This window comes from Psammomys obesus, unplaced genomic scaffold (genome assembly GCF_907164565.1).
Source record: "Psammomys obesus unplaced genomic scaffold, mPsaObe1.curated_primary_1811, whole genome shotgun sequence".
NCBI classification, from domain to species: domain Eukaryota; kingdom Metazoa; phylum Chordata; class Mammalia; order Rodentia; family Muridae; genus Psammomys; species Psammomys obesus.
This window is the reverse complement of record NW_026593982.1, coordinates 1,556,367-1,575,068: the sequence shown is the minus strand read 5'-3', so window position 1 is coordinate 1,575,068 and position 18,702 is coordinate 1,556,367. Positions and strand designations below refer to the sequence as shown.

General features: G+C 45.1%; 1 protein-coding gene across 1 annotated transcript; it reads left to right on the top strand.

The window, feature by feature from the left end:
- The first annotated feature begins 30 nt into the window (after window positions 1–30).
- Cct7 (chaperonin containing TCP1 subunit 7) lies at window positions 31–17,764 on the top strand. The gene is made up of 12 exons (XM_055617599.1): window positions 31–125; window positions 7,489–7,642; window positions 8,156–8,262; window positions 9,698–9,823; window positions 10,193–10,245; window positions 10,702–10,873; window positions 13,490–13,654; window positions 15,159–15,347; window positions 15,929–16,026; window positions 16,365–16,497; window positions 16,910–17,116; window positions 17,437–17,764. Exons 1-12 carry the CDS (start codon window positions 120–122, stop codon window positions 17,656–17,658), a joined length of 1,632 nt encoding a protein of 543 aa, XP_055473574.1. The 5' UTR covers window positions 31–119; the 3' UTR covers window positions 17,659–17,764.
- Window positions 17,765–18,702: the final 938 nt, after the last annotated feature.

Here is an 18,702-nt window from a genome sequence, read left to right as displayed (position 1 = left end):
GGGCTAACGTCTCGGTAGAAGCTTCTAAGGACTTCTCCGGCGCGGAGCATTCTGGGCTTGGGTGGGCGGCCCCGAGGCGGAGAACAGACGAGTTGCGGGTCCCTGAAACCGCTTCCAAGATGATGGTGAGTGGCTCCTCGAGCATCCGCTGCCATCCATGGCCGTGCGGCCCGGGTCCGCCTTGCGGGGCTTCTAACAGTGGCTTGCCCCGACCACGCTGCCTGTGGTTGGCCTCGGCCTAGAGCTGGAGCGGTTGGCTAGAGCAGAATGGGCCTCGCGGCGCCACTTGACCTAGGCTTCGGGGCCACGAGCCCCTTCTGCAGCCCCTTCCCCGTAGTGGGAACTTGCGTTTTCAGAGCCGAGTGCAGGTTGAGCGTTTGTGCCTGTACCAGAGGGCCGGGTTACCGCGCCGCGGAAGGTGCGGAAGTAAAAGCGTGAGCTTCTAGAGCGCGCAGAGGCAGCGTGAGGATCTTTGGGTTGGGTCGGAGTGAAGCCCAGCCTGGCCTGTACTCAGCCTGGCCGCCGCATGGGGGAAAACAACCCTTCATTCTTTCAACCTTTTCGTTCGCTCAGTCATTCAGCAGGTCATTTTTAATGTCTCCTGAATGTACAGGTCCAGCTTGTTGCTGGAAGAGGGCAGCAGTTGAGGCACACAGCAACAGAGATGGGAAGACCTGAGTGTCTTAGGCAGTAGTTGTCCTCCTTCATCACCGCTTTATCCCTAACAGAGCATCAGGTATCTCCTTGTTTCCTGTGAGAAACCTAAGTTGTTAGTGAGCAATGTCAACTTCCAAGACAGTCTATGCACCTGGCATTACTTCACTCATTAATTTTCACTGTCAGTCCTTTGTCTACCTTTTGCATAAATTCAGGCTGACTCCATAAATTCCAGGCTGACTGATAACCCGTAAGGTGCTTCCCTGGCTACCAAATGCATTGCCGTTACAGCTCCTACTCAAAAGGAACCCCTACAGAAGCATGTACTCACTGACCTCTAGCACTGCCCTTTTGAATGTCACTTAACCTTGGAATGGACTTGATTGACAAGGACCAGAGCTGAGGAATAAACCAGAGACTCTTATATGCAGCAATAGAATATTCTTCATTGCTGCATATGTGACCAGTGGCCTAGCCAAGGGTCCTGGCATCCATGCACAGCCACTCCTCAAACAAGTACCTTTTATGAAAGGACCCCAAACCACATTTGAGTTTTACCTGAATTGATGATTCTTGCCCTGTCCAGTTTGCTTGTTTTCCTGCTGTTTATCTCCAGTCTTAAAACGTGAAACGTAGACATGAGGTCACCATGCTGTCAACAGACTGGTATCAGGTAGTCTAGAAGCCTTCTGTAATGGAAAGAGCTAATAGGGTCCCCTGAAATCGTGATTCTCTGGTTTTGGTACATCTACAGGAGAAAATATCCTTGCCTTTTTGCCATTAAGTTGTATGTGTTCATATATATATATATATATATATATATATATATGTGTGTGTGTGTGTGCTGGTCTTGTTTTATAGAACGTCAAGTCTAGTGGTAATGGTGGTGGCGTTTTTATTTTTTCAGGTACTGGTTATTGGACGCAAGGTCTCATTTGATTGTTCTACCAGTTAGCTATAGCCTGAGCCTCTTGAAGAGCAGGCTCTTTGTAGCTCAAGGCTTGTTTGGTTGTCCACCATGGTGATTACTTTCATCAGCGTGACACAACCTAGAAAGCATATATGTTCCTCCGTTGTCTTTCTCTATTTTTCTGCTAGTATTCTCCAAGACCCTACAGGTTAAGCTTTTTTTCGATTCTCCTATCTCTTCCTCTTATAACCCGTGGACTGATGCAGCTCTATAAAGTATTCAATTTTTAAAAGATTTCTGCTGTGTGTGCATTCGTGGGGACATCTGTGGAGACCAAAAGAGGACTTGGATTTGCTCTTGGAGTTACAGATGGTATTGGGAACCAAATTCTGTCCTTGGGGGAGAACAGGAAGCCCCTAAACTGCTGAGTCATTTCTCCAGCCTCAAATCTATTTTTATATTTCACTTTTGATACCTTTTCTTAGACCAATGCAACTTCATTTACTGATACTTTTACTATTTCTTCCATTTGAAAGTCTGTTTGCCTACAACTGGTTGTTTTTCTTGTCTTATTCCTGTCTTGTATATTCTGTGACTTCTGCATACAATTTGAGGCCAGCACCCTGATAGCAGTCTTCATATTCACTAAAGGACAATGGCTCTCTAACGAAGTTAGGATGTAGTGTGTGGTACTGAGTGTGTTTTCATCTCTCTCATTGAACTGCTAATGTCTTGCTTAGAACAATTTTCTTTTTAAATTTTATTTCATATGTGTAGATATTTTGTTCACGTGCAGGTCTGAGCATCGTTGTGTGCTTAGTGCCTATGGAGTCTATGTTTGTGAACTGTCATGTGGGTGCTGGGAATCAAATCCCAGTCTTCTGGAAGAGCAACCAGTGCTTTTAATTGCTACACACCAGCTCCCCAGCTCCAGGCACTTTATTTTTTTGCAGACAATTGCTTATTAAAGCCCTTGTTCTTGTCAATTATGTTGGGCTGAAGTCACGGTCATAATTTGAGCTTTGGTAAATGTATACCATTTATAAGCCTAGATCCAACTGCAGGCCTTTGGTTTTGCACATTTTTTTCAAGCTTTAGGGTATGTGTAAATCCACTTGGACTCTTTCTGAAGTTTAGTTTCTGCTTCAGTGGGTATGGGATGCAGCAGGTATGATGCTTAGAGAGGATTTTGACAAATAAGTTTGGTTCAAAATGTTTCTGAAATAACCTAACAAAAAATTGAATAGTATTATATGTTTCCTTTAAAACTAAATATATAGATATATATCTCTATATATTTTAATTTATTTTGGGTTTTCCAAGACAGGGTTTCTCTGTAGCCTTCGCTGTCCTGGAACTTGCTCCGTAGAACAGGTTGGCCTTGAACTCATAAAGGTGGACCTGCTGCCTCCCGAGTGCTGGGATTAAAGGCATGTGCTACCACTTCCCAGCAAAATTATGCATTTAAGATGAAAGGTCATTTATTTGGCCAAAAGGAAAAATGTTCAATTCTGTTGATCTAGCCTAGCCTTTTAAAAACAAAAAAGAGGGGCAGGAGAGACAGATCAGATAAGAGCACAAGCTGCTCTTCCAGAGGACCCTGCGACAACATGGCAGCTCACAATTGTCTGTAATTCCTGTTCTAGATCTGACACCCTCATGCAGACATACCTGCAGGCAAAACACCAAAGTACATTAAGAAGTTAAAGTAAAGTAAAATAAAAATAATGAATAAATTATTTAAAAAAAGAAAGCTGGGAACAGAGACTTTTACCAAGGTCATTTCCAGATCTAACATTCACTGGAGTTGAGAGCAGGGAGGAGACAGCACAGTCCCACTACAGTGAGACTCCTCTGAAGGACGGAGCCACAGAAGGGTTCAACAACAGGAGAAAGGAAAATGAGCCAGAGAGAGGAAAGGAAAGGAGCTCTGTACTTAGCAAGGTACATTAAGATCCATGGTTCCAAACAGGAAATGGGGTGCCATGAAAAGTGAATTTTCAGCACAGCAGAAGCCCCAAGTTTCTGCCCTTACCATTCCCACTTCAAAAGCCTTAGCACTGTCCAGCACTTGGTGCCCATTGTGCTCACCCAAGGCACATCAGGCAAGGAATCTGCATGATTGCAGGAACTTAGGCAGCTCTCTCTGAAGCCCCTAACTGAGCACTCTTTGACAGTAGTCTTTCAGGCTGCGTTATGCAGCAAATTACTGACATCAGGCGAGGTGGAGTGAGCTGACTGGCCATCGGTGTGTTGGGGATTAGCAGCAGGAGTCTGTTCTTTGTAATTCTAAGCCAAGGCTGCTACCACTGCTTCATGACAGTGATTGTAGTGGGCTTGGAACACTCAGTCTGAGTATTTTTTTTATACAGTGACTTCCCATTGCTCAAGTTAAAAAAAAAAAGTGTGCACTCCTCAGTATCGCTTGCTCAAGTCTGCCATGCTGCCCAAACATCTGTTGGATATTTTTCAGACCAGTTCCCCTTTTTCCTTTTGCTTTAGTTTCCAATCCTAAGTGAGCCAGTTGGTGGAGATGAAATAAAGGTTATCTAGGCCCTCTGAGGTGCCTGCTGCATTCTCTGTTGGCCGCCTGTGTACAAAGCATTGATTTGTGTGTGTGTTTGTGTGATGGCCTTTACACTTGGCCTGACTCTTATCTGTGTGGGTGGGATTTATATTGCCTACTTGCAGTTCTGCTGAGGTTTTGTCCTTGTAAGCTTAGAGTGCTGTAATATGCAGTTAGCACCCACAGTTGTCCTGGCTAGTTTTACATCAAATTGACACAAACTAGAGTCGGTTGAGAGGAGAGAATCCCAAGTGAGAAAATACCTCCCTACAGCTGGTCTTTAGGCAATCCTGTGGAGCATTTTCTTTCTTTCTTTCTTTCTTTCTTTCTTTCTTTCTTTCTTTCTCTCTCTCTCTCTCTCTCTCTCTCTCTCTTTTTCCACAGGGCTTTCTCTGTGTAGCGCTGGATGTTGTGGAACTCACCCTGTAGACCAGGCTGGCCTCCAATTTAGAGATCCACCTGCCTCTCCTCCCCCTCTACCACCTTCCTCCAGTGCTAGTATTAAAGGCTTGTACCACTACACCTGCTTGTACCACTTTAATTAGTGATTGATGTGGGAGGGACCAGCCCATTGTGGGTGGTACCATCCCTTGGGCTAATGGTCCTGGGTTCTGTAAGAAAGCAGAGTGAGCAAAGCCAATAAGGATTTTTCATGGCTCTGCATCAGCTCCTGCCTCCAAGTTCCTGCCTGGTTTTGAGTTCCTATTCTGACTTCAGTGAACAGTGATGTGTAAGCCAAATAAACTCTTTCCTCCCCAGCTTAATTTTGGTCATGGTGTTTTATCACCTGATAGTAACCCTAACTAAGACAAGAATGCAGCTTTGTCTTCTGTGCATAGACCAGTACTATAGTTCTTAATGTCATTTCAGCACCTTCCCAAACTACTTAAATAGTGAGCAAGTGGATCTGCTCTGAAATTGGTTGGGTCTGATTTCCAATGACAGTAAACAGCCTTACCACATCTACACCATCACATGGAAACACTTTCGACAAAACACAAAAATGCAACTTTATACTTTAAGAGAGAAACCAAGGATAAAATGACTGAAACAGAAAACAAAATGGCATGTGTCAATAGATTCAAATTAAGAAACTGCTTTTCTTTTGTGTTGTAGTTCTCTAAGAACCTTTTGTAGTGCTGGAGTTCATGAGCTGCTTGTGTTTGTCTTGAAATGTCCTTATTTCTGCTTCAATTTCAGAAGACAGCTTTGCTGTGTATAGCAGTCTTAGCTAGTTATTTGCTCTGAGGGCTCTTTGAAATGTATTTTTCTGTGCTTTCTTGGCTTTTAGGGCTACTGCTACAAACATCCTTTGTGAGGGTTTGTTTTTAATTGTGTGTGTGTGTGTGTGTGTGTGTGTGTGTGTGTGTGCTTGTGTGTGCCCGTGCACATGTGAGTGTCCAGCCTCCCTTTATACATCTGTAGTAACTTAAGATAAATTGCAGTGTGGTTCCTGCTGACAGATTGTCCAGGACTCCTTTCTAAGTAGGAACAAGCCTGAGCTTGCCATATATGGTCTCAGATATATGATTAGCTTTTTGCCTGGCTCTTCAGCTTTATTCAAGGCATGGTATTAGTGGCCAGCAGCTTCTCTGGTTGAAGTTTCTCAGTTACTGTGGACTTAGGCTCATGAATTACTAGACTCAGGAATGTACATCCTTTCTTATTTTTAGGTGGGGACAATGTTGTACCTTGCTGGGTAGTGTCTGAAGTGATCAAGGGAACAATGGCTTTCAGCATTTTTATTGCACTGCAGAGTAAAAAGTAAATTGTGTCTACTAACAAAAGAGTTTCCGTGCTAACAGTGAATGTGCTGAGATGGTGTCCCCCGTAACTACTTCTTTTTGACATGCAGAGTTAGCCGGTGCTGAGAAGACATGGCTAACTTTACTTATTCCCGAAGGCTCAGATTTAGCTATAGGGAGCTCTGGCTTGCCAGCTACTTACTGTCTGTGCTATTTCCTGAAAGATACCTATCCTGGTTAGGTTTCTGCTGCTGTGATTAAATACCATGATTATCTTGGTTAATGTTTTATTGCTGTGAAAAGACACTATGACCAAGACAACTTATAAAAGAAAACATTTCCTTGAGTACTTGCTTTTCATTTTAGAGGGTTGGCTCACTATTATCATGGTGAGGAGTATGGGAGCTACTGGAGAAGTAGCCGAGAGTTACATCTTGGATCAGCAGGCAGAAAGAGAGAGACAGACACACACACACGCACACATATAGAAGACACTAGACCTGGTGTGGATTTTTGAATCCTCAAAGCCAGTGACACATACCTCCTAGCCCTTCTCAAACAGTCCTATTACTGGGGGACAAAACATTCAAACTTAGCCTCATGGGGGCCGTTCTTAATCAGACCACCACAGTGACCAAAGCAACTTGAAAAGCATAGAGTTTATTCTTCCAGCTTACAGTCCACCATGAAGAGGAGGCAGTGCAGGAACTGAAGCAGAGGGCATGGAGGAACACTGCAGATGGTCTTGTTTCTCATGGCTTGCTCAGCTTCTGGTTTTAAACATTGCAGGACCACCTGCCCGGAAATGGCACCATCCCTAAGTGGCCTGGGCCTTCCCACATCAATCATTAATCAAGAAAATACTCCCACAGGCCAGTTTACTGGTGGCATTTTCTCAATTGCTGTTCCTCTTCCCAGATGATCCTAGGTTGATAAAGAAGTAGCCAGTGCAGTCTCCAAGCAGGCCTTTTGAACGAGCAGCATTTCTACTGTCTCACAGTTCTGGAGTGGTAGTGCAAAGATGGCTTCTGCGAGGATAGTGACTCTTCTGGGCCAGTGCTAAAGAGAAAGACAAAATTTTTCTGAGGCATCTGACTAGGATTGAGTGACATGGGAGCATTTTTGGAGTGGGTATGAGAAGTGACAGCAGTGCTGTTGGATTCAGTATATCATTTTGTAGGGTAAGGAAAAATGCTTTTTTGTCTTGCTGGATTCCAGCTGAGGTCTCCGGTAAAGCTGCTTTCCTGCCTATCTCCAGGGCGGTGTCTTAGTTTCTATATCACTTCCCTTCTGCTTCTCTGACATAAACCAGTGGGAAATTTATTGGGTGTGGGGGTCGCAAAGCAGGGCTTGCTCTTTTTGTGCTGTGTGCTGTGACCCAGTTTTGAAGCAGAGGTCACCAGAAATTAAAATTTATTGTCTAGACTTCAGTATCAGCAATTCTTCTAGAAGTGGATGTGGTTGAAGAGTCAGTCTGGGTAGCAGGGGAATGTGCTTTGTGAGGGTGTGGCTAACTCTGCCATGGTAGAATTGAGAGCACCCTCCTCCCTGTCCTGTGAGTCTCAGGTAGCTGCTGCTGATTAAAACAGTCACTGATCTCTCTTCTCCAGCCCACACCAGTTATCCTGCTGAAAGAGGGGACTGATAGCTCTCAGGGCATCCCTCAGCTTGTGAGCAACATCAGTGCCTGCCAGGTGATCGCTGAGGCTGTCAGGACCACCCTGGGCCCCCGGGGCATGGACAAACTGATTGTGGATGGCCGAGGTAAGTTTTCATGGTTCCCCTGGCCTTGTGTGGGAGAAGAGGTACCTAGGGAGTATTTGGGTTACCATCAGAAGTCCCATTGCTTGTAGAATCTCTCAAGGGATTAATCACTCTCAAGTTGTATACAAGGCCTTGAATGCAGGACCCTGTGGGGATCTGTGGGAGAACCTGGGCCCAAGAGTCTGTTGCCTTCTAGGAAAGTGTGGCCCAGAGACATAAATAGAACAAACTGGGGGCTAGAGATAGAGATTCTTCAGTGGTTAGGAGAGCTGCTCTTCTAGGTGACCCAAGATCAGTTCCTAGCACCTATCAGTCAATTCATAACTGCCTCTGTATAGCTAATCTATGGAGATCTGACACGAGGGCTTTTTTAGGGTAGCTGCATGCATGTATCAGAAGAAAATCAAGAGACCGTGTTATTTAAAAGCTTGTGACCCAATCCTGAGAAAAACATGTATGTATGGAGTCCAGGTCCAGTAAACAGAATTAACTGCTACTATCTTTGTCTCTAAGGCAAAGCAACAATTTCTAATGATGGAGCCACAATTCTGAAACTCCTCGATGTTGTCCATCCTGCAGCAAAGACTTTAGTGGACATTGCCAGATCCCAAGACGCTGAGGTAAGAAAGTCAGTCATAGAAACTTAAGTGGAGGCTGGAGCACGTGCTTCCTTTGCTGCTGTGGTCTTCTCACCCAAGGTTTGTGGGGTTTTTTTTGTTTTTGTTTTTTTGGTTGTTGTTTTTGTTTTGTTTTATGTATGTCTAAAATGTAATTGTGTAAGTTTTTCATACTTATAAAAGTAGTTATAGGGGTCTGGAGAGATGGCTTAGAGGTTAATTGCACTGTCTGCTCTTTAGAGGTCCTGAGTTCAATTCCCAGCACCTACATGGTAGCTCATAACCATCTATTATGAGATCTAGTGCCCTCCTCTGGCCTACAGAATATATACATAATAAATAAATTTTTTTTTTAAGTAGTTACAGTTTATTTTAGGGGGTAGGGTCAGAGTCCCTCTGTAGTTCTGGCTATCCTAAAGCTGGCTATGTAGACCAGGCTGGCCTTGAACTCCCAGAGATCTGCCTGCCTCTTTCTCCTGAATGCTGGGAATAAAGGTGTGCAGTACCACACCTAGGTTTTTTTTTTTTTGTTGTTGTTATTGTTTTTAAGATTTATTTATTTTATTATATATACAATGTTCTGCCTGCATATAGACCTGAGTGCCAGAAGAGGGCACCAGATCTCGAGGTTGTGAGCCACCATGTGGTTGTCAGGAACTGAATTCAGGACCTCTGGAAGAGCAAGCAGTGCTTTTAACCTCTGAGCCATCTCTCCAGTTCCACCCACCTGGCTTTTTAAAATTAAAAACTTTTAAAGGAATATTTATATCTTGTGACTGTGAAACTGTATTTCTTACTAACTTTGTACAGTAAAGTGTGCTGGCTAGTTTTATGTCATTTGACATATACTAGGAGAAAGTCTCTCTTAAGAAAATGCCTTCATAAGATCAGACGAAAGCAGACCTATAAGGCATTTTCTTACTGATTGATGTGGGAGGCCCAGTTCATTCTGGGTGGTGCCACCTCTGGGCATTTTATAAGAAAGCAGGCTTAGCAAGCCAATAAGCAGCACTCCTTTGTTAGCTCCTGCTTCCACATCCCTGTCCTGCATGAGTTCCTGTCCTGACTTTTGCTGATGAACTGTGATGGGGAAGTGTAAGCCAATTAAACTCTTTTCTCATGTTTCTTTTGTCATGGTGTTTCATCACAGCAGTGGTAACCCTGACTAAAACAATAAAGTATCTGCTGACTCAGGTATGCAAGTTCTGTATCCCTGGGCCCTCTGGAGAATGGTGCTGTCTGGAGAGTTAACCTTGTGCCTCAAAGGCCGTCTAAGAAAGATCGATTCCCAAGATGTTTTCACCTTTGCATTTGCTGCAGAATATGTGGGTTTCTGGAAAAAGAGCTTGACATCCATTTAAACAATATGCCTAAAATGATTTTCAGAGTTTCACTCCCTGAATACCAGGAAGCATGTAATCTTGCCATCTTTTTCCAGGTTGGTGATGGCACCACCTCAGTGACTCTGCTGGCTGCAGAGTTTTTGAAGCAAGTGAAGCCGTACGTTGAAGAAGGTTTACATCCTCAGATCATCATCCGAGCTTTCCACACAGCTACCCAGTTGGTATGGCTACATCAGCTCACTTGGTCTTACCTGGGTACTTTCACATTTTTATTAGTAAGGATACTGCCTTTTTTGGGGTGTGGAGGAGCCACACAGAGTAGGGCTATGTGGGCATTTCCAGCCATCTCCCCATTCTACCCTTGAGTAGCCGTTGAGATAGATTAAGCATTGTCTTCATAGCCTTAATTGGCAGTCTACAGCCCAGTCCTGGAAGTGCCTGGTGATTTTTCAGAACACTGTACCTGTCTTGATTTCAGAGCTTCCCAGTGGCAGAGCTTTACATTTTCCTTGGCAGCTGCAGGCACTAGTTAGAGCCACTTCACTGGTCTGTGTTTAGCATGAGACTCACGCAACTTGTATTTTTGACAGGCTGTTAACAAAATCAAAGAGATTGCTGTGACTGTGAAGAAGCAAGATAAAATGTAAGTCTCTGGTGGGCTTTGTCAGGGCCTTGGTATCTTGTGACCACATAGGGTGTGGAGGCACGTTGCAGACTTTGTATAAGCAGGAGGCTGTTTGGTTCTTGACAGACCCTTGCCTGCAGACTGTTCCTAAAAGCCGGTACTGGTGTGGGTGTGGTGGGTGTGACTCTCTTCTGTCGACCCTGCTGATCTACCTTCACAATAGAGAATGTGAAAGGTGGAGAGGGTTGGGTCTTGAATTTTGAATTAGAGGAAGAATTAATGGGGAGATGTGTGTAGCTGCTAAGGTAGATTTTTATTTAAATGGTGGATTGAGTATCAAATTGTGTCAAATGTGAGTTGTCTGCCATGCTGTGTAATGGTTAATATGTATAGAGTATTATATGGAGTGTACCACTCCCATGCTGTAGTAGAATTGGGTAAGAAGCTCAATGTCAGTTCTGCTCTGTGCTGCAGAGAACAGAGGAAGATGCTGGAGAAGTGTGCGATGACAGCCCTGAGTTCCAAGCTGATCTCCCAACAGAAGGCCTTCTTTGCTGAGATGGTGGTAGACGCTGTGATGATGCTGGACGAGTTGCTGCAGCTTAAGATGATTGGCATCAAGAAGGTGCAGGGTGGAGCCCTAGAGGTGAGCCTCATGTGGCCTCCCTAGAATGCGGAAAGCTTCCTGTGGGGGCACAGTTCACACTGTAGGTGAAGGGAGAATCTGTATTCAAGCAGGAGAGCAGATGTGCCCACTCTGCTCATGCTGCCTGTAGCCTTTGGATCTGTTTGCTTATCATTCAGTTGGGAAAGTGGACCTGTGCCAGTTCAGAATCTTGTTTGTTTATGCCATTTTTAGGGTGTGTAGAAGGATTAGTTCAGATAAATTACTTGTGAGTTCTCTGAAGATGAATTCTAGATGTATTTGGCAGCTCACTCTTCAAAGGGGCACTGTCAAATTTTCCTTTCTATTAATTTCTCTTGGATAGATGATACATAGTTCAAACCATAAAGGGCTTAGAATCGTCTCACAACCGCCTCTGCCCCTTACGCAGTTGGTGCCATCAGTTCACATAGTAACCTAGAACTCTGTATACACCCATGTGTGCGTGTGCGTTTGGACAGGCTGCTTTAACGCTAGTGGTTGCTTCTGCTTTCTGGTGTGCTGTGGTTCTGTGCATGTAGCTCTGTTGTAGCAATTGGTCCATATGGGCATTTGTATCCCCGAACTTGGTACTGTCTAGTATGTCCTTCTGTGCTATCTGTAACAAAAGTCTTTTCCATATATGTCTAAGCATTGAAAATAACAGCTAATATGGCAAACAAGCTGATTTTTAAACTGATTTTTTTTAATTTAAATATCATAGTGTGCTTGGTGCATGCTGTATTGGACTGCATAGCTGTTATTCATTTTTTAAAAGTATCTAATTTTTTTTTTTTTTTTTTTTTTTTACATTTTTTTTTTTGTGCTGTTTTTGTCCTTTCCTTTCCTGGTCTGCTGCACCTTACACTGTGGGGGCCCATTTGTATAGGGAAGCTCTTCATACCTCCTTGGTGGAGGGGAGTGAGCCAGATTGTGCTTCTGCCACATAGACACTCCAATGTTGCAGTGTGCCCAGGCCATAGAACTAATGCTTGAATTTTTCCCACAGTGCTCAACATTTCATTAAATTTATGTAAAAACTGGTTTTGTTGATTTTTTTTTCTTTTCTTTTCTTTTTTTTTTTTTTAAGATTGGTTTCTCTGTAGCTCTGACTGTCCTGGAACTTGCTGTCTGTCTTTACAGAGATCACCTGCCTCTGCCTTCTAGTGCTGGGATTAAAGATGTGCACAACCACATAACAGCCCTAAAACTTGCTTGTTTTGAAATACGATCTTACTACTAGTCCATGCTGGCCTCAGACTTGTGATTTTCCAATCTCTGCTTCCTGATTGCTGGGATTATAGGCTTATACCATGTGCTTCGCCTTTTGTAAAATTCTTAAAAAGACTGATAAGACTGATGAGATGGTTTGGTGGGTGCAAGCATAGGAACCTTAGCAACCTAACACCCATACAAAAGATAGCCAGTATTCTGGGGGGTGGGGTAGAGACAGCGTGAAGATACCCGGAGGCCCCCTGGCCAACCATCTAGCCAAACTGCTGAACTTCAGGTCCAGAGAAGACCCTGTCTCAAAAAATTAGGTAGAGAAAGCTGAGAGATGGCTTGGTGGATAAAGCAAATTTGAAGGCTGCAAAGTCCATGTAAGAGCCTGGTGGGTATGGTAGTCGGGGCCAGTATTGCCTTCTTCTGATTGATTACTTCAGATCCATTCTTTGTGATGCAGGATGATATTCCTGTATCCTGTGTGAGTCCTGCACACCTAGACCAAAGCTTTAGCAGGGCCCATAAAATCCTTTAACACTGGTCGTTGTTATCTTCCCCCTTTTTTTCCTTCTGTACTCAGTCTCTGGTCCCTGCCCTCTTTTGTATCCCAGCAATTCAAAATGTTTTCACTCCATAGTCTATAAAACAACAACCCACCACCTTTTGGGACTTCTTCTTTCTTTTACCGTTTGACAATTTTGTGCTTACCATTATGAACCAGTGTAGGCATGCCACTTGAGGCTACGGATGTGAGTGGTGCAGGTTGGGGGCGCTGATAGGCTGAGGCAGTTAGTAAACTGGCAGGCTTTCTTATGGAATGGGAAGCGTTTGCTGAGAAAAATTGCTGAGAGAACTTAAATCTTATGATAGTGAAGTCAGTCCCACATGTGACCTATTTTCTGTTTAGCCTTATATTTAAATCTGCCAGTTTGAAGAAGTGAAAGGTCACGGCTGGATTAGTTGAATGGTAAGGAGCCACAGTGACAGCTACCAAGGAAACATCCAAGCTCCAAGTGTTTATACTGTGTGTGTGCAGGCCATAAAGAGACTTGAGGGTAAGGCGGAAGCAAGGCACAGTGCCTGCCTTTCTCCTACCTGCCTGCTCCTTTGTTGGCACAACTGTGCATGGGTAGTTGTTCTCTGATAGCTACTTCAGAAGCTGGCTTTAAGGGACCAGCCAGATTCCCTGCTCGTCTACAGATTGAATGCTGTCTCACCTTAAAGGGGCAAGTAAAATGTGTTCTATGTCACTAAGCAAAAGAAAGATGGTATTGTCCCAGATTTTGTGGTGGTGGTGATAAGACTATCATAGTGGCAAGTGGGGTCCACTTTGGGTTCATAGACTGATTGGGTTTCTGCCTGTAACCAAACTAATGAACTCTCCTTTTTAACCAGGAATCCCGGCTAGTGGCTGGTGTCGCATTCAAGAAGACTTTCTCTTATGCTGGGTTTGAAATGCAGCCCAAGAAGTATAAGAACCCCAAGATTGCCCTCTTAAATGTTGAGCTCGAGCTGAAAGCAGAGAAAGATAATGCTGAAATCCGAGTCCACACGGTGGAGGTAGGTTCCCCCTAACGGGAAGGAAGCAGATAACTTTCTGGGTGAGGTCCTCCGGTCTCTAGGTTGTTGCCAGCCAGCTCTGTTTCTTGGGTTCCTGTGGGTACTATGTTTTGCCTCTGCCCATTCCCATGTTTGCATATCTTGGCCCACTAATGCTCTCACGGAATGACTTTCACCTGGAGTAGCTTGAATGTGAAAACCAACTGAGCGACTGTGCTCTCTGCCTTTTAGGGATGGGCCCTCCAGCTTGCCTGAAGTTATTCTTTTCTCCATGTTAATGGTAATTGAACTTAAAAGCTCACATGCACTAAGTAGGGCTCTACCACTGGGGTATACCCCTAGTCCCCTTTTTAGTTTATTTTTTGAGACACAGTTTCTCTGTGTAGCCCTGGGTCCTGGAACTCACTATATAGACCAGGCTGACCACAGAAATCCACCTGCTTCTACCTCCTGAGTGCTGGAACTAAAGGTGTGTGCCACAACTCCCGGCTTGCCTACTCTTTTTAAAATCTTTAAATTAAAATTGTTATTTGTGTAGAGAAATGTTATTTCAGAACATGGCTGCTCTGGCAAGAGATCACATCCAAAGACCTTTTAGGTCTACATGTCCCATCTGGAATATAGACAAGCCTTTAATCCAGGAGACAGGCAAGCAGGTCTCAGTTCTGTACTGGCCTGGTATAGAGCAAGTTTCAGGTAAAGAAAAGCTTAGGTCCAGGTATGGTGGTACACATCTTTAATTGCAAATAAGAAAAAGTTAGTTTGTAGAAGGAAGCACCCATGTTTGAAAGTGATATCTAATTGAGTGACAGAAACAATGACGAATCAGAGAAAGACTTAACAAAATAAGATACACTTAAATCTCATGAGATGAAATTGGAAAGGGAAGCTACTTAAGGGGCAAGGAGAGAGGAAGGCAGTTTAACCGGCACAGTAACAGACAGGTTGCAGAGAGAGAACTCAGGGGAAGACTGAACGAGCTGGAGGATGAGAAGGAGCCAAGATATTAGAGCAGATTGTTGGAGTTAGTTTGTACTCTTCCTACCTCAATCCTGAGTGTCTGGGATAACAAGTTTACATCATCAGCTATGGTTTGCCTGCATTGTGGTTCTCATTGGTCAGACAGGTCTCTTTTCAACTGAGTCTCATGAACTCTGTTCCTACCATTGTGGTTCCCAAGACTGCCTCTAGGTAGCAGTGTATGCCAGCACAGAATGACCTTTGTGGTAGCAGAGGTCTTATTGGGACATCCCTAGGCACATCTCCCAGAAGAGGTTAAACTATTCTTCATACCTTAGCAGTGCCACAAGTTCTAGCAAAGCTCCCTCCATGAGGTTACTCTGTTTGAAGTGTTAAGTGGTTGCTGTGAACAGTCCTTGTATATTTGGACTCATTACTTCCTAGATAAATCAGTGTGTTTTCTGTGTGTGGCAGGATGAGTTGAAGTAGCCTGTTCTACACCAACCTCCATCCCAAAACACCCTCATATTTTTTGGGTTCCTAGGATTACCAGGCAATTGTTGATGCTGAGTGGAACATTCTCTATGATAAGTTAGAGAAGATCCATCAGTCTGGAGCCAAAGTCATCTTGTCCAAACTCCCTATTGGGGATGTGGCCACACAGTACTTTGCTGATAGGGACATGTTCTGTGCTGGCCGTGTACCTGAGGAGGATCTGAAGAGGACAATGATGGTAAGAAGCCTTCATGTGTTGTTGCCTGTCTTTCATGGCCCTGAGTTGTTTTCTCTGTCCCTGATGTTGTGGAATAGACTGTCAGGTTGTCCCTGTTTGTTAACTCTATTTGTCAAGAAATGCTCTATGCCAGCCAGCGTCTGTATGCCCAGTAATAGAAACCATTTTCAGTTCACTGACCAAGGCGGGTCAGGAAGTGGTGGTGCACAGCAGCAGCACTGTGCTCACTAGCAGGTCAGGCTCAACGGGTATCACCTCCAGCTAAGGTTTTCCCTCTTGGTATCTCAGATGGCCCCTGTAGTCTAAAGAACTGCTCCAAAGTAGAGTTGCTGGACCCAGAGCACCAGGCGTCAGGTCCCTGTCTCCTTTTAACAAGACCCTTTTGCCCTTTGTGTGTTTGGTTTGGTTTTGATTTCCATCTTATAAGGGGTAATAGGGATCATCTAAAGGTCAGGGTAAAGGTATGCTACCCTGTACAGAGGACTATAAGATTCTGTGGCAGATTGAACTTGGAAACTGGCTTATTGAATGGGTGGCAGGAGGCCAGTTGGCCTCATTGATGTTTTTTCTTTGCTCCTCAGGCCTGTGGAGGCTCAATCCAGACCAGTGTGAATGCTCTGACTCCAGATGTGCTGGGCAGCTGCCAGGTGTTTGAAGAGACCCAAATTGGAGGCGAGCGGTGAGCCTATGTACTTAGCTCCCAAGAACTGCTTAGGTCTGCCCCAAACCCTTTCTTTCCTCATGTTCTGGGTGAGGTATATGGGTGGTCCTATTCTTTTTTTAACATATTTGGGGGAGGAAGGGATAAAGAGCTCAGATTCAGTGTGATACAGAAGGGGAAAAGTTTTAGTTGGATCTTGGACCCAATACCACCCAAGCCCTGCGTGCAAATACCTTTAAGGTTAGGATTGACAGCATGAGTGAACAGGAGCTGCTCCCTCTTGTGAGGGCTTGGCAGGGAGATCAGACGTCAGGATGGCGGCAATTCATGTGTGCACCATTGTATCCTGAACATAGGTACAATTTCTTCACTGGCTGCACTAAGGCCAAGACATGTACCATCATCCTTCGTGGAGGTGCTGAGCAGTTTATGGAGGAGACGGAGAGGTCCCTGCATGACGCCATCATGATTGTGAGGAGGGCCATCAAGGTACTGGGATGACAGCCTGTTGCCGGCACCGTCCCCTAACCCAGAACTGATAAGATCTTGGATTTATTATAACCTGTCCTTTCCTAGGTGGCATGTTGGGCTTTGATTTCCTCCTGCATATCACAAGGCTAGGTCATCATGGAAGAAACAACTTCAACCTCACATAGGCCATGCTGTTCTAAAGATTAAAAGTAGTTATTAGCAAACTGGGGCTGATGTATTTAGCTGTCCTCCTGAAGTGGCTAGGGCTGAAGCTAGGGTGTGCTGGAGGCTGGCTGTGTCTGAACTCCTAGGGCTTGGGAAGGGAGTCAGGACACAGCAGATTCACTTTCTCGGCTGGAGGATTTGCATTGTAGCCCAACTTGAAGTCTTGAGTTGGGCCACTGCATTGAGAGCTCTTTGGTTTCTGCAGAATGACTCTGTGGTGGCTGGTGGTGGAGCCATCGAGATGGAGCTCTCCAAATACTTGCGCGATTACTCACGGACCATTCCAGGGAAACAGCAGCTGCTGATTGGGGCATATGCTAAGGCCCTGGAGATTATTCCTCGACAGTTATGTGACAACGCTGGCTTTGACGCCACAAACATCCTCAACAAGCTGCGGGCTCAACATGCACAGGTAGCTAGTTACCTGCTGCCCTGGGGGTCCAGGGATTGGGTGGATGAGGGTAGGCTTGTCTACTGGGAATGCAGTCACTAACAGGTGCAGTGAGCAACTGTCTCCTACCAGTGCCAGGCCTAGAAACAGCCCCTTCCTGACAAGACCTGCGTGCTTGTGGTCCATGCCCAGAGTTGGAAGCATATATTGGCAGGAAGTGAAAGGTGCATTATGTCTTGTGGTGGAAAGTACTGTCAAGCCACAATCCTGGTAATTGAGTCATTTGGAAGGTATGCAGGAAGAAATGAAAGGAGTTCCATAATGCCTCCATTCTCTTTCAGGGAGGCAAGTGGTATGGGGTAGACATCAACAACGAGGACATCGCCGACAACTTCCAGGCCTTTGTATGGGAGCCAGCCATGGTGCGCATCAATGCCCTTACAGCGGCCTCTGAGGCTGCGTGCCTGATTGTATCTGTGGATGAGACTATCAAGAACCCCCGATCCACTGTGGATGGTCCCCCAGGAGCCGCTCGGGGCCGAGGCCAAGGGCGCCTCCATTGAGCGGCAGTCTGCACACCTCCCTGTGAGGTGAACTGTGGTTGAGGAAGTGGTTGATTGGTCTGCTGTGTTCTCACTGGAGGTTATTTAAAGAAAACGTAAAAAGTTACTTGGTCAGAGGTTTTTCTCATAGACATTCTCCTGCCTCTCAGAATTTGAGCTGTGTGTGCACTTAAGAATTGTTGGCCTCAGGTGAGTTTGTTGGCCCTTGTCTAGAAGTCACACTGCAGTGGCAGTTCTGAGAAGTAGCTAGGAGGTATGGCGGCTTCCTTTTCTCCCGGTGTCTTTGATCCTGCTAGCTCAGACACTGCACCCAACACTGTACACAATACAGTATCTGGTCATGTTCCATGTCTGCTCTTTCTGTACTTCATGTTCCGAGCTCAGGTGTTTCATCCTAACACTTTTAAGTGATGACTCTGCAAGTATCAGGGCATCTGTATGTAATCTTTGGACTCTAGCAGCTTTTAAGGCTTTGAAAGAAAACAGCTCTTCTCTTTTGCTCGGTCACCTTCAGAGTCCCCTTTTAGTTTAAACTGGTACTGTGGCTTGAACCCAGGATCTGATATTTGCTAGGCAAGCACTTGCCACTGAGCTACCTGCCCAGCCCTAATTTTTCCCTGGGTTGATCAGTCTCTGTACTGTTAGATTCACTTGGGCCTCGCTTGACATGCTTTGTCTCCTACAGGTGCTGGGGCAACTGGCTTGTGTGTCACTAGCCAAGCTCCTGCTTTCTTGTGACCAAGTGCAGTTAAGAGTTGTTGGTACAGAAGGCTTCCAGGGTCTACCAGTACCTCAGTACTGCCAGATGCCCCCAAGCTCAAGCTGTAGCTACTGGTCATGGGCTGGAGGAGTCTTTTTGTGTAGTTGGCCTTGAGGCTGGGCAGGGTTCGTGAGCAGGTGTTCGCTCTTCCTGTGACTAGGTTGAAATTGCTGGCTCGCAACATGTACAGCATGCACTGTAGGCCAGACACCCAGTGCAAGCAGCCCATTTTGTGAAATTGAGACCAGGCTATGGTAGCAGCTTGGTCTCAACAAAGGGAAAAG